The 22,210-nt window shown below is 37.7% G+C and overlaps 2 protein-coding genes across 6 annotated transcripts in view; one reads left to right on the top strand and one right to left on the bottom strand.

The window, feature by feature from the left end:
• Positions 1-22,210, bottom strand: part of Smg6 (Smg6 nonsense mediated mRNA decay factor) — a 36,925-nt gene that overhangs the window by 5,670 nt on the left and 9,045 nt on the right. For 4 of the 5 annotated variants that reach the window (XM_066397007.1, XM_066397009.1, XM_066397006.1 and 1 more), the window contains 8 exons: positions 22,113-22,130; positions 20,692-20,913; positions 20,578-20,639; positions 20,366-20,511; positions 6,744-7,014; positions 6,587-6,687; positions 4,679-4,956; positions 2,392-2,577 (listed from right to left, as the gene is read on the bottom strand). In XM_066397007.1, coding sequence (XP_066253104.1) covers positions 2,392-2,577; positions 4,679-4,956; positions 6,587-6,687; positions 6,744-7,014; positions 20,366-20,511; positions 20,578-20,639; positions 20,692-20,913; positions 22,113-22,130 — 1,284 coding nt within the window. The remainder of the gene's footprint in view (positions 1-2,391; positions 2,578-4,678; positions 4,957-6,586; positions 6,688-6,743; positions 7,015-20,365; positions 20,512-20,577; positions 20,640-20,691; positions 20,914-22,112; positions 22,131-22,210) is intronic. The other variant, XM_066397008.1, reaches the window with a different exon arrangement.
• Positions 627-22,210, top strand: part of Alg14 (ALG14, UDP-N-acetylglucosaminyltransferase subunit) — a 33,139-nt gene continuing 11,555 nt past the window's right edge. Inside the window, exon 1 of the mRNA XM_066397024.1 lies at positions 627-638. The gene's annotated coding sequence lies outside the window, so the exon portion shown is untranslated. The remainder of the gene's footprint in view (positions 639-22,210) is intronic.

The following is a 22,210-nucleotide window of genomic DNA, read 5'->3' on the forward strand; positions in this document are numbered from 1 at the left end:
GAAAATCAAATTTAAAAAAAAGACAAGTAATACTTAAACCATCAAATATCAATGGTTTACCTCAAATCCAGCTTTCAGAATGAGGATATTTTTGCATGATTTGGATATTTTGACCAGGTTGAGTCAGAATAGGAGTATCGGAATGTTTCACACATTCTACACTATGAATATTTGGTAGCCTTACGAACCATCAAATATTCGATGGTTTAGTTCAAAATTGGATCAATCAAAACTTCGATAAGCCAATCACCAACAACCGTCGGCATTTCCAATAGATCGCCGCGTCCTGAGGACTCCTTTCCTTCAGGATATCTTTTTTTCCAGACTGTGCATTGTAGATACGAATATGTGAACTTGTGATTAAATCATAAATCTGCCGGACTAATGTACACATTTAGGGAGTAAATTTCAATAAGCTCTGAGGCGTGAGGCGACATGGTGAGAATCGGGTTAAACATCGCCAGCCAATAGGGGCCTGTATTACTGAGGATAATTTACGTCTACGCAAAATGGAAACGATGTTAAATAATGCGTGGAGATGGGTTCCGTCTAGCGCTCTTGACCTCATCGCCCCTGGCGCAATGACAATATGTGTGTCGCGGCTGCATTGCCGGATAATTGCGTAATTAATTATCAAACATTACGTCAACTAACTAAGCTATTTATTATTACCAAAACCGATTCTTTATCATATTTATAGCTTAAAATGCAGAGAGTCGTTATACGTCACTCTTGACGTGGTTTACGAGCCGCAGTAAAACAATCACCACTTTAATGTATTTCTATGTGCAAATCAAAGTGGCATTTACATATCGAATGCCGTTTCGGCCAACACCCAACCCTGCTCTTTAGTAGTACCGTTAACGCAAATGCCTTTGTTTTTAGTCGCAACTAGCATCTTCTTCCTGTATCGTTGGATATAGTAGTTTTATTGACTGCGTCTTGAAAGAATATTTGTTGCCGAGTCTGAAATATTCTTTTCTTTGATCTGCTGTCACCGACAGTTTGTAATTTACGATTTTCAGGACAGAAATATATTCGTGGAGGAACTTCTAATGAAGGCTATCGTCCCCGACGGAGAAGTTTGCATCTCGAGGGAAGTGAGTGGGGCAATTCTCCTAAGGGGACGATGCTCATTGCACGCAATAAATCGAGTTTTTTAACTTATAAAAGAATAGCATCGCCTATTCGGGAACACACCGTATATTTACGGGGGCTCGGGGCACTTCCTGTCTATCAATAATGGAAAGCCACATTTTATCACTCTAAATAACATTCGCCGATATAGGTATCAATCAATAGGCATCATCATGAATCTACAATTATTTAAAATTATCAGTGCGTTTTTTTCTATTTTCAAGGCAATCATAGAAAAAAATTTTGAAATGGTCGAAAAACAAAAAATTAATAATAGGGATAAACTATCTCTCAGAGACATCTAGAAAAAGTGCCTTTTTACTTCAAAATCCGTGAGCATTCTTCGATCTTTAGTCCCGGAAATTTAATACTAAAGCTCCGCAAAATTAAAAGACACTTTCACGGTTCAAAAATCCTCAAAGTAAATTTTTAAATGGTTCCCTTGATGGCGATTTCGGTAGATGTTCCAACTCAAGAACTGAATTATTATTCAGACCGAAAGCAAAATTACAGTTTCAGCGGTTCACAATGTATTATTCACCAACGACGGATTTCCGATGATCCGATGGGCGCCGCGCCACCGCCCTATTCATCATCATTACACAGCAGCTACACGCAGAGACATTATTCAATCGTGCCGAACCAGGAAAAAAAAATCACTTAATCAAAATCGCTCGCATATTTTCCATTATATTTGTAAACAAACAGGTTGTTCGATTTGAGATGCATCGGGTTACAGCGCGCCTGGTACTTCACGCAAGTAGCTGCTGATTATCGCCCCGGGGAAGTAACGGGAACTGAATTTGGTTACGTGAAACGTAAATTGTGACATCCTACACGTTGGAAGCTGTTCTTCTCCACTGAACTTTTACTTGCATGTGTAACAAGAACAAGTTCGGTTACCTCATTCAGTTTCAAGAGCGATATTAGCGAAACAATTCCTGCGTCCATTCAAAAGCGTTTCTGGTCTTGGCGCTATTGATAAGTCGCGTATGCCAGAGACACGTCGTAAATTTACCACCTGACAGCGAATACGACCAATGAATTATTTAAATGTTCTTATTATTGTGCAAATTGTTGCATGGTTCTCACATGATAATACCGCGATTAATCCACTTTCAAAGATAATATATTATGAGAAACAATTTTTGCTGGAGGCACATTTGCTTTATTGGAAGTAGACACATGAACTGCTGCTCAACGATGGAAAAAAATCTGATAAATAGAAGTGTACCAGAAATAATAACGACTTACCATTACACGTTGTTGATGTCTCTCTTGACTCCTATTTCTCTTCTCCAACTCCAACTTTCTAGTCAAAAGATCCTTCACTTCAGACGATGTGTCTAGTGAAGAATTTACTTGGGCAATATCAGGTTTTCCCTCTGCGTCTTCCTCATCTCCACTAAACGTCTCGAGCAAAACTTCATCGCTTCTAGTCTAATAAAAAAATATATACTTTGAGACCTAATTTCTTTCTAAATTTATTATTTCAGGAACTTTATAAGATTAAAATTGGGCGTTCGTCATAAGCCTGTCCTCGGCAGCACTTTTAATGAACTTCTTAAAAGCCCTTACTTTTAGGGTCAACAAAACTTCGGAACTAATTACCGTCCTTGCCTTTCAACGGCAACTTTAATTAAGGCTGGCGGAATATTATTGTCCGGACAATTAAATAAACGTTATTTTATAAGAATGTCCGAATTTAATTTTCTGCCATCCTTGACGTTCTCCGCAACTGTGTAGTACCGTTCGCTTCGAAAATGTTGAATATTCCTTAATTTTGTTGCTTAATCAAGTCTGATTTTAGCTATAAATATCCGGAACCAAAATGTTGTATTCTAAAGAAGAACACAAATTGATGCTTAAGATGGATTTAATATACCAAGAGATAAACAATCTTCGAGTTAATTTATTCACAAATCTAGTTTGTAAGATATGAAGATTTCCTGTTTTTCCACAACGTAAAACGAATAAAATGGAGAATCTCTTGTAAATAGAAAGCATAACTGTTCAAGCTTTGATACCCAATTCCGAAAGCACTTTTAAGTCGTGCTATTCCTCTTAGAAATAAAGTCGTAAATAAACAATCTAGGACTCACTTTAAACCTAAATCTAGTTCATAAAGGCATTATCGAGCATTTCCTGCCTGTCCATGGCGTAAAACGTACAAAATTAATGGACAATCTCTTTACAGAAAGAAAACCAACGATTTCCTAACTCATCATAAGACGAGTGATAGGCGCTACTATTTCTCTTCGGGATAAAGTCGCAGACAACCCGTCTTGGGATTTAATCACGTTCAAATCTAGTTTCTATAGGGTGTACAAAAGGAATAAAATAGCTCCCGAGCTAAGTTGAAAACCGCAAAATCATGTGATAACTTTGGCACGCCACAGCTAACTCATGACGCCATTAAAATGATAACCAACCCCATAACCGCTGTCGCTAAACCGTTTCGGTCAAAAGTGGTAAAAATCATTACACTTCAGTCATTCGCTCAAAATTGGTCAATATTATTGTCATTGTGCAACCTCATCCGCGTACATGCGGCTCAAAAGCATGACATAATAAATACGTGCTACTTTTGGCCTTTCCTAAAAAATTTCCTTATTCACGTAGAGGCTCAACTTGGGCCAAAAAGTTAACTAGAAGTCAACTTTTCATCGTATCCATCGCATAACTCTGCCAACAGATAGAACGTGATCCAATTAATTCCTTCTTTCTCAGCCCACGTCCTGCCAAAATATACAAAAGTGAGACAGAACAGTTAAAGCACGTTCACGCAAAAAATGCTTGCGGCATCTTCGTTGATTTTGACTCTGCTTAAATCATTTGCTAGGCGCCCTTATTCTGATTTACACTTGCGCATATGAAGATCAACTGTAATAAGTATATAAGTACCCACACCAATTAAGATGATCACTCACGTCATTCCTTATTTACTGTAAAATTGTTTCGATTTTTCGCAAGTGTCAAAGTATGAGATCAACAACGAGTACCGAAGTGGAATATGTTTTCTACCTATGAGATTTTTTCCTCTCCCAAAGAAAGAATCCTATTGATGTTCTACGAAAGATATGAAAATGTTTGCATATTCGTAAAATTGTAAACCTAGATCTACGTGAAGTTTTCAGCTGTCAATCTAATTGGAAATTGACTCATAGGAATAGGTACCTCTCGTAATTTCCAATCTGCTAGAGCAAGAACTCAGGTTAAACCAAATGGCAATAAGAAGTTACCATACGGTGTGGCATAACTTCACTGTCGGAATACGACAATGACTGTAATGATATTGTCACCGTACACTCAAACTACAATTAAAGACTATACCCTTAGGGGTATTATCAAATCGCAATATTAATGCAAACAACACACAATGAAACATTTTGGAATTTGGGAAATGCATTTCCTTCGCTCCTAATAAAGGAACTAAATCGATGTCTTATTACTGCACATTGGAAAAAGGATGTCTTTAGACATGCTAACTAATAAGGAAAATACTTGAAGAAAAAATTTAACTAAATTTAAGGCAACTTACCAACACAGCCTCTGTCCTCGGCGAATCTCGTCCCCTATCGGTAGATACCACCGACACATACTCCCTCCTTCCATCTTCAATTTCCAACTTAAGAACCGGCGGTTCTAAACCGCAAAGGAAGACGGTGCCGAAGAAGATCAACTTCGAGATCCTCAGCCGCAGTTGCGCCGACTCTGATTCCAAACTGGAGGGCGCATATGATGGTTCTCGGTCGTGAAAGATGAGTGGCGTAAAACCACAAAGCGTCGCATCTTCTGGCAACCTGATCTGCTCGTACCCTGAAATATCACCCATTAAACAGATTGAGTGGTGAGCGGCAGTAAATTTCATTTATCTTATCCAAATCTGCAAACGTCTCATTTGCGGATTCCTCTTAAAGCCCTCCATAACGGTACTGAGACGTTAAAAAAATCTCTCATATGACAGCAACAGCTGCGCATAAAGAACGACAAGAGGCGTACAAAGTACGATTAGGATTAAGCAAAAATGACTTTCTGCCCCGATATAGCCGGCGAGCAGGAGATAATAAGGCCACCTCCCGTTTCGCGGCAATTATTTCCTTTGTTTCAATCCTCCCATGACTGACACGTTGCCGGGGCCTGAAAAAAGTGCTCCCATGTGTGTCGTGTAACACAGTTGTTAGACACCGACTGGTTTCCGGCTAAAGAAAAAACCATCTAGATATGCAATTAGGCCTAATTAACTAGAGCCGCACGTGGAGAGTACGAGTCACTGCGAAAGCCCGAAGGATGGACTGACGGCACAACCGGAGTGAATTATTTATGAAGAAAAGTTGCTAATGCACGAGTATGCAAGTGCATTCCTCCCCGTAATCTTCCTCTGGAAAAATGCATAATTATGTTTAATAATATGTGTAACAGCTTTTATAGCCAGGAATAATGGTAGGCCCTTATGAGCGTACAAATATGACAGATGTAACTAGTAAAGGGAGCATTCAAATGCAAAATATCGTACTAGTTCCGATTCTTCGTACACGCATGTTTCAGAAAATCCATCATCATATTCATGGTAAGTCCAGAAGTCGAAGGTTAGAGCACAAGGCGTTTTACGGAACATCAACGAGTGCTTTAAATATTATCGAACGGATGTGTATCGTTCATTTCATCTGTGTTAACACAATCGTGGTTTCTATTTTTTGACATTTTCATTAATCATCGCATTAACAAATTTTACCGCCTACGGATACCTGTACTCATTACCGGTAATTAGTAACGTAAAGTGCTGTTTTCCGAACAGTATTAACTCAAACGGTACAACTTTTTGCTTTTGGAAGTTCACCTCAATTAGAATATCTCCAATGCGAATGCAAAATATCCAATTTTATTCAAAATATCACTATCAATTATTTTAACACTGAAGTGTTACCACCTTAAACCCATCATTATTCCCATACAGCATTGTCCCCGACTGCTCGAAATAATCGAGCTGGTAATCTGCAGTGGTAATTTTCTTGTTAGTCGATAACGTGTAATAAACAATCATAAGGTTACACGCGTCTCGTGGCCTTAGAATCGGCTTAATTTGGTAACCGCATCATCAATCAAGAAGAGCGATGATCCATTGTGGCCGTATGCAACGAAAATGAATACATTCTTGTCCGAAATTATTAATGCTCTACTTTCGTCCCCTACTGGGCTCTGCTCCAAAGAATTTTCGCTATTAATTCTCAATAATTAATCGTAACTAATTTCAACTAACTTCACGTACACGACCGAGTTTGAGCGCTCGTTCACGATGCGGTAATAATAATTGAGAAGTTCGCGTAGGCGGTTTGAAAGTTATGCGAAATAATAATTGGCAAGGCAGATTGGATTGTTAACAAGATAACAGCCTCTAAGATAAATAAACAACAGCATAATTAAATGTGGAGAGTTCAATTATACGCACCTTCTTTGGGGTCGTTGATGAACACCTCTGACGACCCTTGGTCCATTTGTTCGAGGATATTCATGAGCAATCCTAGCCTTGACCAGAGATCTCCGGGAGGCCTGAATTTACATTATCACGTTGTTAGAAGCACATCGTTGCATGGAGACGAACTTACCCCACTTTAAAATCGTGAGTGCTAGGTGGCGGGTTCCATACCGACGTATGGCAGAGCATCCAGTCGCACCAGACTTTGATTGCCGGCAAAAGCACGTTTGCATCGTGTGGTAGGGAATCTACAGATAATCCTGATTTTTCCTGGTCGGAGCAGTGATCCTCAAGAATGGACACGCATCGCTCCAAGATCAGATTGAACATCTGCAGTGACACTATAAGGGCCCTCTCTTGCAGTTCCGACCGATAGCTGACCAACTGTTGCAGATTCGGGTCTAGACCAACAAATTCCCATTAATATTTACAAGTGCCCATTGTTCACCGATAGGAAGCCATTTAAAAGCCAACAACCTCGGCTTAAAACATCTCAATCTGTACGGCAGCACCTTTTCAAAACGTTAGGCCCCGAACGGAACCAACAAAGGTTCATTTCACATATTTATTCCTTGGGCTGTCAATATATGCGCGACTATTTGAATTAACTGAAAAGCACCGTTTACGTCACGTCTAAATCAAAATTATGACCAAAACGGCGTAACCAGACCGCTGTGAAGTATGAACGCTGACGTTTTCCACGGATTTGTAATGTGAACGCTACCATAAAACCTTATTCTCATTAAGATAAATGTTTGTCCAATAAAAGGTAATAATTGATAATTAACAATTACAGACCTATAATGTTAATAGACAGTTTACTTGGCTGTTAATCACTATTTGCAACCAACGACGCCACTGAAATCTTCGTAGCAATCCACCGGAAATCTACCGCCGAAAACCTCGAGGACAACAGAGCTTCAAAAAATGTAAATTTTGAAAAATCGTGCCGTGTCTGCGAAACCAAGATGGTGACAACTTTTTTGTTACCGTTAACTCTCGTTTCACAAAAATAATAACGATCATTGCTACAAAACTCATACGTATGTTCAACTAACTTGAAAATATAGAAGATACAAAATGCGAAGAAAGTGCCCATAAAGAGGGCGTTAAAAAACAAGATTTTTTTCTTATTTTGGCCCAAAGAGCGCCCCTTTAAAGTTGCCCCGTATGTCGTACCCTATATGTTACTTATCTGTGCCTAAACAATTTTCGATCACATGCACCAGTTTTTTTTTCAAAGAAAATTGAAAATTAGTTAAGTTACATGGTGGTGTTCCCTCTACCCGGGACGGAAGTTCTAAATTCGTCCCGGCTCATTTTATTTATCGACCAATTGAATTCTGCTTGAGCCTATTTAAATATTTCTTGTTTCTCCGACTTCTCGTACGGTATTTTAATCACAATGTTGCGCCTTATGCATCGCGGTGCGCACTAGGGAGTGTTCTCGGACAAGTGCGTGGTCCTCACCTCACCGCTATACCTGGGAAACTGCCAATTTGCATTTGCGGTTCATATTTTTACTACTAATGGGTTTGTTTCGGTGCTAAAGTGGCGAACGGTACAAAACCATCGGAAGTATGCATTATCAGTATTCCAGTACGTGGGACGGTTAATTACGGGGTCGGCTTAAGACAAACACCGGTCAAGTATGAGGCGGTGCACTCCTACCGAAGACTTTTTCAGGATTTCAATAATAAAGGAGCAAAACGGAGAAATCACGCTTCATCGGTGAAAACAAACTTCCTGAAATTATTTAGTTGAAAGATAGAAGAGCTCATAAGAAACGACCCCAATCCTGTCCCCTTCGAATCACAAAAAGACAAAGCTTCATGTTCTGTTACTAGGTGGTCACCAATCCTAGCTGGTTTGGTCCAAATCATGGCTAGTAACTACCATCAATCAAAATTTAATTAAAATAGTACCACAAGGTGCTGATGGACAAGTAGCGGTACCCGGTAATTTAAGAATTTCACCAAGTCATCGGGCTCATGTTTTAAATACGCAGTAAATTTTGGTAATAATGGTTAACAGTCCGGAGTTCCCGGAACGAGACCTGCTTGTTAAAGGAACATAATTTTTCGCTGGAATTTGGCTAATAGTTCTGCAGGAAAGTGCTGAGCTATGGCAGGGGATAATGGCCGGATATTCTTGCGGTGATTTCAGAGTGATTAACAAGTTCTTGGGCTTAGTAATGGGTGCTTAAATCAAGTCGACAAAATGTCTTTAGGAAGTGTCCTATTTCGTGATACATATCTCCTAAAATAAATGTGTACATTTTTAAGACAGCTCAACTTAGCAAAAAACAAAAAACAAATTGCCTTTTTCATTAATTTTCTTAAATCAACGATGAAACCAAAAAGGAAGATTATTGTCTTAAAAGGCGCATTTTTTCTTAAATTCGTCCCGGCTCATTTTTTCGGGTTACATGGAAGGACTGGTTTCAACCTATCCGTTTTCCAATGTCATCTTCAAGTCATCATCAACTTCTCGTTTTTAATATGGACCCGTCAATTTTTTCGTATTGTCCGAGCTCTTGATATTTAAGAAACTACCGTATGTTGTAATTTGACGATTTGTGGCGTTCTAATAAAAAATATTCATTATGTTTCTCGTAATTTTATCAATAATTTCATGGTAATTTTTTGAATTTCGAAAACTCGCAGATTACGTAAAATGATCAGGTTCTTATGAAAAACAGAATAATTAATGATGTCATTTAAAACTAGAACGTCCAAAATATGCCAATTCCTGTGGGAAGTAACTTTTCAGAATAAAAATAACTGATAACGAGCCCACACTGGATAAGTCTCTATTGATACATAGCCCAGCTGTTAAATAATGCTTAAAACTAACAAAGAAAAACTTAAAAATACTGTCAAATCCACTTTTTGAAAAATACTAAAAGTGAAAAATAACACTACTAAGAACTGTAATTTTGCTTCCATGTAACAGTCTATATATTTTATAGTTCTCGAAATTGCCATATTCAAAATCGAGTTTGAGGAACACTATAAATATATAAACCCAAACGGAGTGGAAGTTCACAAACAATATTTCAGTTTAAAAAAAGAGGTGAGCAGTTCTTAACCAATTAATTGAACAGCGATTAGGTATCCCAGTTTGTTGAGCTTCAAAATGGACATTTTCCTCTGTGCGGTGATATTTCTTTTCCATAGTCGCCACCTTAACTTAGGACTCGGACATCGAATCAGATACAGCTCAGTGTGCTATTCCTTAGCAACCGCATGAAGGAAGGAAAACACTCCAAGAACAAACATTCCATACCAATATGGAAGTTCTACAGCCTCAGTGACACAATGTGGCCTAACAACCAAATCCCAGCGACAAAAAACCACCATTAACTCCATGACAAACTGGTTCACGTTTACCAGCCAAGTACGGGGAGCAAAACAGAGAAAAAACGAGGCACAAGAATTCGAAATCCGCAATAATAGTAAAGGGAGTGCATTGACCCGGCATGGCGCTACCGGCCATTAGCATCATCGAGATGATCATCATCATCGGGGAGGAAAGGTGATCGCCATAAAAAGACTGTGCCGATAATGGGAGCATCGTAGTGAAGAAACGACCTCGAAAGAACGCCTGGCGGCCAACGTTCGGCCTTGGAACAGCCTTCAGCGGAGCCCCCCTTCGGCAATCGACGCCGATTTGGCGACGGTCTTGATTAGATCGACTGAAGAAAACATTTCTACTGATCTCTAATTTAAACCTGCAACAAATGGTAATTGCCAGTTTCGCACCTCGGGAGGTTATTAGGGAAAATCCATTAGTTAAGGAAAAAAAATTGATGAACATCGAAAGACAAAGTCATTATTAATTTGGAGCATCACGGAGTGGTTCAATTCAATCTCACGAGATAATCAAACAATTATAAAATTATCTGACATAGATTTATCGAGGTTTGATGAGGCTATAAATATCTATATTTTAACCTGCCAAAATTTATCTCCCAATCTCGCTTTGCTGCCTAAAACGATTCCCAGCGACTCGACCTTTCCCATCGCCCGTTCCAAGTCATTACAGTAAAACGCCCACTGATTAAAATAATCGATTTGTAGGAGGACCGGCCCTTAAGACGGAACTCCCAACATTGAACTTTTCTCACCAAAAATTACGTAAAATTCCCCCACCTAAACAGGGTCCATAGCGTCTTGCGAGTTTTGTCGACGAAGCAAAAATTTGCCATTGGCACTGGCGCTAAATTTGCGCAAAAACCATAAGAAAACAAAATAAAGCGAATGATCAGCAAAGAGAAAAATGAGTTGAGAAAACGTTGCGTGAGTGTGCTCACGCCACGATACCTCTTCTCCTTCTTGCTTCTTCTTCTTTTGCAGACAAAGTACTCGGTCCGGTATTAGGAAGAACCGGTTGTTGGTGTACTTGCAGCCTTGTTCACCATATTGAAAGATTTACCCTAAAACACACCCTAAAATACACACTGAAAAGAATATTTTCGATCTGGACTTCCTGACGCACCCTCTTCTCGTTGGACGGTGGTGAGACTAGATGGTGGAAAACTCATTTTCTATCTAAATTATCTCGATGATAAAGGTATCGATATATTAACATATCGATTTTTAAAGAAAGGAAATAGATATGCAATTCACTCTTTGTTTTCTGACCTGTACTAACCTACACTTTACGCGTGGCTGATTTTTAAGGAAGACATACGAAATGATGGAGAACGATAATCTACCATCTTAACAAACCAAATTTGCATACGAAATCGTTGATCTTAACTTCAGGTTAATGTTGTGGGTAATTTTAACTGACGATCGCAATTAGATAAGGCAGGTGTACGGGGAAACGTAAGTATTGCCCCAATTGAAACACAGAGAAACAAACACGTGTTACACATGCAGTTATAGAGGTGCTGTTGGTTTGCCTATACAGATTTAGTTGGAGGAATGTAAAAGAGGGAAAAAAAGGTCCTTTGATAACATTCTTTAACATGCGTGAGATGAGTGCGTGAGAATCAGCACAAACATGCTATAAAACCGGTTACGATTAAGTCGATATAGGAACGTATGCAGAAATGTACTAAAATTGGATGGAGCTTGGTAGAAAAAGGGCCAATATCCAAAAATAGTATTTAGGTGGTATGGCACGGCCTAAAAAAATTTACTCAACACTTAAATTTTAATTCATTATCTCAGAAACTATAAGAGCTATGAGGAAAATGCAAAAGATATCTGAAACTTCAACACCCGGACTCCAGAAGCCGACTCATCCCGTAGAGATTTTGGATTTCTTTGTGGTGCTACTCTATATTCTATAAGATACCCTCTAGGTGCTTTATCACATCTCAAAGAACTAACGGACGATCATTAAAAAAATTTCGCAGTAGGCGGTGAACTGTAAACGTAGGGCGTTGATTAAGTAATTTGTTATTTACTATGAAACATCTGACAGACAACACATAACAGATGAATTTATCCAAAACATGCGTCTGATATTTCAACGCCTACTTGAGTTTTTTTTCTAATTATCGTTTTTTAGTCACGATCTTTATGGAATGTCTTCAGGACGGCCAAAAGGGAAAAAAAATACTTTAAGGCAATTTTTCCTGATTATCGCTTACCAAATGGCCGAGACATCGACATTTCTCGATGAATTATGATCTAGAGCCTTTAAATTACACTCTTACAACGTGGCAAATAGACTTAAAGCATAAATTTGTAGATAAGTTTAATTGCAAAACATTCAATTAATATTCAAAAATATTCGCCATGTGGTCGTTAACACAACTTGAGACTAGCTGAAGAAAAGGAACAAATGAAAGTGAAACTACACAGGATTCAATCGGCGACACACTCCCCATCTGAATACGTCCGTAAAACGAGGACATAACGTGGTTTCCATCTCAGTTTTTGTAAAATTATAATTTGAATTATAAGCCGCGAAGTACCGTCATCGAAGATAGTCTGAAGACATTGTTACGAAATTAATTGTTTAGTATCGAGGTTTTTACATTGAACAAGTGTGACAATGCTCCATAAAAAAAAGGAAGGGAATGGACGCGCCTTTCTAACTATCTCAACCAGTAGAATTGAAACTTGAGTTATTAAAGGACCTCCTCGATTTGACAGCAGTTTCTTTAATCGAAACGTACAACCTTTTAATCGGTAAATGCGCGCGCACTGTTGACAATGTGCTACCTGCGTGTATTCAACCTATTTTTTTCGTAAAAAACATTCTCTCGCCAGCCCTGTATCGAAACGGTTAGAACGGCATTAAATTCGAATTAGTGAAAAAAGGACACTTGTTGAATTTTATTTCTTTCTTGTGTATGTAACTCGCGGTAACCGTAGAATGGAGCCGTCTTATGTTGTTAACCTCAAACGAACGACCTTGACAAGATTGGCAAAAGTGAGAGATGCCCCCGGTAGCTTGATGCCATGTCTCCCTGCTATAAGCAGAGACGGCATTAAATTATTTCGGCAACTTTTAGATAGTCCTTTTAATCTCATCGTCACATAAAACATTGATCTTCCGACTTACAATCTAAGTAACTACTCATCTTACTTATGTTTAGTTCAAACTCGTTTTTCTAAAAAAATCTTGGGCTTGATAGAACAAAAACGCGAATCCTAGATGATACATACTAACTATTTAATTATGACCAACTAACGAAATAAGCGCATTCCGAACAGATAATCGAAATGCAGTTAACTATTAATATCCTACGACGTAAACAAATAACAAAATAACTCGGAGAAGAAAAACGAGAAAATGGAGACTCTTCTCTCGCATGGTCGAAGGAAGCAAGAACTCGAAATGCGGCTCTGTGGATAACTGGTAATAAGTAATGACCAAATAATGCGTTTAATAATAAGCATGTTTTTGTTCGGCTCTGCTTTCGCTATATTTACGGTTAATCCCGGTACATTAACGTAATAACACGGATTTGGCCGTATCGCCGCTTCTTCTCTGCCTATCCCCGGTTTTTAAAGCTCCACAGTCGTTTCTTCGTAATAATAATATGCTCAGAAATACAAGCCAAGCTATTTAATTGCGAATTATAATTAAAGTGCCGAGTAGCAAAAAGAGGACATTCTTTCCATTAAACTTTAAAATTACTGTTAACAATCAATTGCCAGAACCGTAAATTTCAATGAACGATAGAGCACCAAAATGCAAAAAAAACTGCCCCTTTGGGATTTGCTCGAAGGTGCCCATCGACACGACGAAGAGCTGAAAGAGTCGTTAAATTACGGTAATCAGCCGATTACGCCCATCACTATCAGGTTTAAATTGATTCGTGTAAATTACGTATACATCACCGATAATTACGGACGGTCGGCACCTCACGTACAGACGGACGGACGAAGGAATCAAGGCGGAAAATGTAGAAACGAAAAGTGCAATGCATGTGAAAGGCTTATTGCACTCCCAGTGACGTAGCGAAATTGTAGAGGACACCAAGATGAATTCTAAGGGTAATTTGCAATTTTACCGTTACATCACCAGCTCCTCAACAATTAAATCAAACGAAGAATACAATGTTAAGTGTCTGAAATAATGAAAATATTCAATGGGTGTCAACACGGCAATGTATTCATCTATTCTCTTGCGATTCGTCACCATAATATGTTTAGCAAAAATATTTATCACGAATGGTATTTGTTAAACATGATGTAATCTTGCGGTATTGCTGAATTGGGGACAAGAAGAATTTACAAAATACAATCAAAAGTATCAGCTGTGGATTTAAAAAATTAAAAGTAGGGTCTAAATTAAACAGCAAAAAAATGTATTAATATTAGCGTGCAGGGCTTAAAAAACCAATAAAATTTCGCCTTGCTTTTTTGTTAGAATCACGCCTTTTGGATTTGATATCAGGAAAAAAACATTTCGGCAAATTTTGACTTTTCCTCAATATTTCGTAAACCAAACGAAATTTGGCAAGACCGTTTCCAAATCTGTGTCACAATATTTGGCCTCACCGATAATTAAAATCATACAAATTTTTTTTCTCGTCCTGTGGAGCATTAAAAGTTACGGTTACTACTATCATCTATACGGACGAAACAAATAAAAACAATAATTAAATCAGTTTAAAAGGAGACCATCACACGCATATAAGAATTAAAAAAATGCACGTAACCATTAAGAATTAAAATACTTAAAGACGAGCATTTATCTCGTTTGTCCGCCAAGAACTGGTCAATGGAATAATAGGCCCTCACAATAAGTACATTCTTCACAACTCTTCTTAATCTCAGTGCATCCTGAATTAATTGAATACTCTTAAACAAGTGATTAAATACTACTTTTAACCTCTCAATAAAAAAAATCAGCAATTTGAAGTGATTTAAAGGGTCGTAAACGAGTTGATTCGCTATAACCTGAATTCAAAATATTCGAGTTGCGTTGCCACGATCGGAATATTTAATTTGGACTATCCAAATCTGTACGGATTGACTCGTCATAACTTAAATCTTCGGATTTCTTCAGCTCAACCCGAATTTCGGGTTAGTCCAGGCGAGATCAGATTATCCGTGAGCCGAACCTAACTTCAGCGTGGTATTGAGATCATGACAAGCTTCTTGAGTACACGTACACCACTGACTTCCTGAGAATAAATCGTCCATTAGAAGCTTCATCCTCAGCGACAGGTATGCTATAACACCACGTCCGATGGATCACAAAAATGTTCAGTAAAGTTCGTCGACGGAGCGATGGAAATAACGTTCTTAAGTCATGCGAGATTAACTTTTATCCTCAATAATTTCACTCTATCATTACCCAGGTACCATATAATTTATTATGATAAGTAAGGCGTTAAAGCTACTAACTCGTCTCAAGTGTTTTTATTTCCAGCTGTTAAACTGTGTAAGTCAAGTGTGCGTTTTCAGACGAGTCAGTTCGGGATAACGTTATTTAAAATTATAAAATCAGAAACTATGGGTGTTATAGCGGGGATCACCACTGAATTTATAATTCTTGCTGTGGGGAGTCTGCAGAAAAAATGTGAAAATTTGCACTCTTGAACATCCAAAACCGCAAGTAGTAGGTGATAATTAAGAAACCTTGCGGTACACTATAAACTACCAACGTAGGACGTTGATTAAGCCATTTACTATTACCATAAAACGTCTGACAATGACAATACTTAATAGATGAATTTATCCAAGACATGCCTCTAATATTTCAACCCTACTAAAGGTTTTTTTTAATGAGCACCCCTTAGTATTCCTAGTTAACATCAAGTGAATAAATAAAATATTTATTTTCTGCGAGAAACAGCATAAATTTTGAATTCTTAGTATCCAAGCAGAAATGGATACAACGTAAAATAAGAAAAATGTCAAATGCAAATTTGGGAGTAAATCTATTTCCGACCGTTCCATGGGTTGCAATTGATTATTGCGAAAAAATAAAAAAAGAAATCGAGCATAAATAGGTCCAAAAAAAAAACAGATAATTGAAGAAATTAATGAAAAAAAATCAAGTAAATCGTGAATACAGGACGAATTGATAGTAATAAAACAAATTTGAAATAAAAGATCAATTGAAGTAGTGCCGTTTCTTTTAAGTACGTTCTTATCTTAAATGTAGTAGAGAAACGTTAGTATGGGTAAGATTTGTGCTGATGAAGGAATGAGTGTTCAAGTAAAAATGGAAAGAGTATAATCCGGCGACACGTGTTTTTACTTATTGGCTTCATCAGGCATATGTGAGTTCGGACAAAGTAGGTAGACACAGGTCATGCTGTGCATATTTGAAAACAGACGCATATGCGAGTGTAGCCTGGAAAGAATGGAAGGGAAAACAGAGAATGAACCACAAGCAAGCATCAGATCAACATATTGCGGAAACACACAAAGTAAAAGTCCGTGTCGCTGGTTTGCCCAAAATCCTCTTTCCACTTTTACTCGAACGCTCGTTCCATTTCCGGACTTGCCTCTACCTTTTCCTATTTCAACGTACTATACGAGTATTTCTTCAACGTGAGAATTTGGCATTTTCAAGTTAATAAAAAAAATAATTTATGCAAATTGAGGCTTTATTTCAATACCACGCTTATGTGATACATATCTAATGACCTTCTCAATTCAAAAAAATACATCGTATTCCGGATAGTTGAATCTAATTTTTCAAAAATTCAACATAATAAATTAACATTTAATTCAAGTTTTTAAATTTTCCCGGTTATTTCTTGAATTACTTATTTTCTTGGTTTTATTAACCCATTAAGAAATTCGAAAAAATGCAGAATTTTTATGAACGTTATTTACCTGCTTCGTCTGACAAATATAATAATTCGAAAACGTTATATTTTATGACGCCAGTCTCATCTCTGATAATTATTGTTCCACCAATGCAATCGGCTGAAACCTGTAGTTATATTTTATTTAATCGTCAAAGATTCGCCCATAAAATCGCACATTAAATTAGATGGAGGCAACAACGGGGAGCGGACGATGCCCATCTAAGATTACGGAACTGCGTTATAATAATCGTTATTTCTCTCGCGGTGCCATCCAGGAAGAAGAACCATTAAATTATGGTATGAGTTGCTCTCGTGAGCTCTACTTGTGTGGCTCATGATTCAAATGGAGCAAGAGCTTGAAAAAAGGCAAACAAAACGGTTCGATCGCCCATTACAATGACCGCATTTTTTGCTCCTAAAAATTCCTCGAGTTTATATTCCCCGAAATCGATAACGATGTACAAAGAGACAAGCTAACTGTTCATTCCCAGCGATGCGCAAAACAGAAATCCTTTCGAGTATGTGGTTAAGTATAAACAACTCCGTGTGTAACTTGTCAATATTGATAACTTGTTTGGGTTATTTTTGAGACCTTTTTGTTCGACCATACAGCGGATAACGGGTCGGAGATTGTCAGAAAGGCTTAGCGGTTTGTCGGAAACTCTTTAAAACCAAAACAGTGTCAACCAATCTCTTGTAGTACTTTTCCATCTTAGAATATGCCAATCTCCCACCGTACTCGGTCATTATTCTCGACAAATTGATCGACGCTTACAATATTACCGCATTCCGCAACGCAATCTTCAATTTTCCATTGTAACGATTTTTCACTTTAGGCGAGCGTGTCAATATTTATTGATGGCGTGTCATGTGCAGAGTGATTGAGCTATTATATTTCCTCATATCTACTGAAAACCTTATTAGGGCCACTCGATCAATGTACTGGCAACTTTACCTGAAAGATAATTTCCATGGAAACGACGAAACTCACTAATGCTGTTTTTAAACTCCAACTTTTTTAACGCTTCCCTGGATATTATATTCTTGGTCAAGTTGCCGGGACATTTATTTGCAACCTTGTTTGCAAACAAACAAAACGCCAAAATCCACCGGACCAGAGCGCATGAGTTCATTGGCATCGCTTGGTAGCAATTCGCCTCTAAATCAATTATGATTTTATCTCGTCAAATCGGAATAATAAACTCAACACAATTTGGCAGGTACATAAGAAACGGTAGGCATTCGCAACGGAATCATATTTAGATTTTTTGCTACCGGCCGAGTTTGAATAGCAATCTTTAGGAGAACGCCTGATGGGCCTTTGTATAGTCACGATCGACCTTGCTAAAAAGTTCGAAGAGTGGAGTGGCCTTAAAGTGAACGCTTTTATGTTATTGTGTATATTGTTGTCCTGGCACAAGTTTAATTAAGGGATTCCCCAGTGACATGCTGGGAGGGAATTATTGTGATAAGTTTAGCAACAGTCAAAATATTTAAAGAACTATTAACTTTTTAGATATCGAGCTTTCTACTACAGCCATACAAATTCTTAAATTAAGTGTACGATTGACATAATTTGTCTCATAATCAAAGGTAAATTACTATCACCAATCAAAGTTTTTAATGACAAAATGGTGAATTACTGTTTAAAATATTAGAGAGGCGTCTTCAAACGGCTTAATCAACGTCTTACTTTTACGGTTCACCGCCTACTGCGTGTTTTTTTTCAATGATCACCCGTTACAACCATTCATATTTTATAAAAGATGCTGTATACAATGTTACATTTAACCCATTAGAATCATAAAATTGTTCTGTGACAACGTTCTTTGCGCTAAATTTTTAAAAACACGTTTCAGCTAAGAGAACCAAATAACTTTCGATACACCATTTGTATAACCAAACGTTAGTTGAAACTTTGGTAAAAAAATAATAAAAAAGAAAAAAAAGCTCGATTATTTGAATGTCATACGAATTTGTTTGTCGGGTGGTCAGAGTGTGCTACGTTAAAATCCTAAGTGCTGTTAATCAGAAATTGTAAAATTGATAGCAAAATGCCGCCTTGTCATCCTTTCTCGTGAATCCAGAAGTCATCACAAGAAAGATGACAAACAAAAATGCAAAAGCGCACAAACGGCTCAACGTTACAGTTATGAACTAAACTAAATATTGTTATCGTGTGAGTTCTCGATTTGACTCGCCTTCTTTAAACAAACTTTACTAAATTACTTGCCTCATGTGAACGTCAACTAAATTACTTGACTCCGTTTGACTTGACTATACCACTGGCCGCGTGTGAACCAATCATTTGCAGTAATTTAATAGAGTGGTAAGTAATTTACGAACAGGGGATATTAATGTTATTTACACGTAAGGTTTTTCGAGAAGTTTTGGAGCACAACCTCCAAATGTGCAGTTTAAATCTATACACGTAAATACTCAGTGGTGTGGCATTTAGAACGAGCAAACGGACTAACCACCAGTCCTGCAAAACTAGAAAGCAGCGAACATTTACATGGCTATAAGTTGGACTGCCCATTTGCAAATAATTTTCAAATTCTTTTGAACCACTGTCCGAGTTCTATCAAGAGAGACATATATCCATATCGATACCTATCTTGTACCGAACCTTTAAGAACCAGTCTAAAACTCTTGATTGTGCATTTGCTACCTATGTGCTTTCACCACTGGTGGGTATTTGCCACTCGACTAAATTATTGGCTTAATGTGAATTACGCATTAGGTCGGCAAACTTTTGAGACTAAATGGCAAATTTTGCACTCTTAATAAATTAATACAATTTTGGATACAGTACCGTTTGCTGGGGGATATCTGGAAAAGCCTGATACAATCTCGTCTGGTATACTCATAATACTAACATTTTGCATTAAGCTGTTAAATTGTAATAAAATGGTCTTGATAGGATTAAAATGTCACATTTATGGCTCTAAGGTATATAAGCAATCGTGAAGATGGAGGTGGAAATGATGAGGAAGCAAAGAAGCTATAAACTTAAGGCGTATTCGGACTGCATTCGTTTAACATCCTTTGTTCCATTAAACAATTCTAATGGGCATTTGCTCCAGGTCACCGTTTGATGACCACTTAACGTAATGTCCAATTTCGATGGAGTGCAATACTTCCTTCAACCCGCCATAAAATCGGCTTAACTGTTCACGGAGAGGCCGAAACCAAAAGTGCATATTTTACGAACCGCGCTAAAACATCTTAAGAGTCTCATTAATGATTTGCGACTTCCGCCATAAAAGTTTGAAGTTCTCGTTCGTTCCTTTAAAATAAGAGGCGGCAGCGGTTATTCTCTCGCAAATTTATGTCGATTCGGACATTTTCGATTTTATAACTTTATGATTTCTCGGAGATTTATCGACAGTTAACGCTGGAATCTGGCCGTTGTAACTGTTGTTATGGACAAGTTGCCGGTGTTTATTGTCGTGTGCCAGATTGGTTATTACGAGTGAAATGGCGAATTTGGAATCCCGAATTCCACTTACCTTTCAATTGGGTGCTGTCAATAGCGAACATATTCAGGGCCAAAAGCTGCAAAAATCTGTTACAGGGCAACGATACCGGTGAATGTTGCAGCAGAGCTCGAAATTCTTTTAACATTTGCATTGCAGCGTCTTGGAAACTTTCCATGCTGAAATAAAATTTGTTTGAACAAAAATCTGTCAAATAAATTTTCAGACATATTAAACTTCCTTACCCAATTTTGGTAATCAACTTTCCGTGCACGTGAAGGTAGCTGGTAATAAATCTCTTGTTAACCTGTAATTTATCAATCAAAGAAATTTAGTTCTTAGTTTTGAATATATCGTACATCGACACTGCTCAATGCTGCCAAATCCTCTTCTTCCGAATCTTGCGTCTCTTCCTGGGACGCTTTGGTAGTACGGTGCAACCTTCTGCCGCCATCAGGACGAATCCAGGTTTCTTTTCGAAGGAAATTCGGGGCCCCATTTTCCTCTGATTCCTTTTGTTTCATATGCTGCCGCTGACGTTCTAATCTCTCCTCTCTTCGTTTCTTTTCACCTTGCTCGTACTAAGAAGTAAAAGCATTATAAAAGTAAGCTAATAAGGGTTTTCATCTAACAATATGTTCATACATCATTGCAAAAGAAATTAAAATGAATATATTAAAATCTACAGTGTGTGGTGTATTTTTGTTGTCAGATCTCTATATCCAAACCTGTGTGCCAGAACAAATGGAATGTGAAATATTAAATAAAAGGGGTGTGCTACTGGTCTATTAATTGCGAAAATAATTCCATGTACCCAATTAATAGTAAAGAACCTTTTAAAGCGTATATGGAAGATGACTACAGATAGCTTAGACATGAAGTAGTAATTGGTATAAGGTTATTTCTGTAAATGTAATAATCTGTAATTTCTGTAAACACAATTCTCGTAAATTTTTCATAGTTCGAAAGTCGGTGCAGCTGAATCCATCCGATACTTGAATCACCCCATAAAAAAGCATTGCTGTCTTAAATGAAACTAATTTGACGGCAATGCTATTCTTCTGAGGAGATTTAAGTACCAATTGGACTTAACTCTACCGATTTTTGAGCCATAAAGATGCTCCTAAGGCGCATCTGCGAGGTTTTATCTTTAGAACCATTAAGGAGTTTTTCTTTTCTGCGTCCAGTCTATAGCACACTATAGTATTTTGTGTTCTTCTTCCATTGGGACCACAAACACTTTCATTGGACAGAAAAATGTATCTGATCTTATTTGAGAGGATTAAGGCCTATTACGGCTTTATATTTCATTCCAGCTCTACATTTAATTAACTCGAGCACCCCAAAGACCGGTTTCAATCCTATTAGATCTCGTGAATACGGATAATCTCCAGTCAATTAAGCGCAAGCACAAATTGGTAATGTTAATAACAAGTATGTTGAGCTTGAAGGAAAATATCCTTCCAGAGCCATCTGCTGCGTCCTTCGAGTATAAGCAACAGAACTTAAATATACGGGGCTGAAGCTGGTAATGAATTATGCATAAATCTTTATCCATGTAATAGAATATAATTGGTATTAGTAAAGAAAGGTATTCGTACCATTAAATATTTAAAGATTACCACCTATTCGTAATCATCTTCCTTAACACACCTAAGCAGCCACAGCAAACAAATGTCAAGGCAAATTCCAAAAATTAAATAAAAGAGTGTTTTCTAAGGCAGAAGCTGGAGAATGTGCAACATTTAAAGTTACATTAGGCAATATTCCATATACATACGTATATTTGTTGCAGATACTGCGGTGCGAACGGCGAGCATGTTAAAAAAGAAACACACTTGTAAGTAATGGATTTCAAAACAAGTTTTTCAATGATTT

Source organism: Euwallacea similis, chromosome 14, assembly GCF_039881205.1.
Source record: "Euwallacea similis isolate ESF13 chromosome 14, ESF131.1, whole genome shotgun sequence".
NCBI classification, from domain to species: Eukaryota; Metazoa; Arthropoda; class Insecta; order Coleoptera; family Curculionidae; genus Euwallacea; species Euwallacea similis.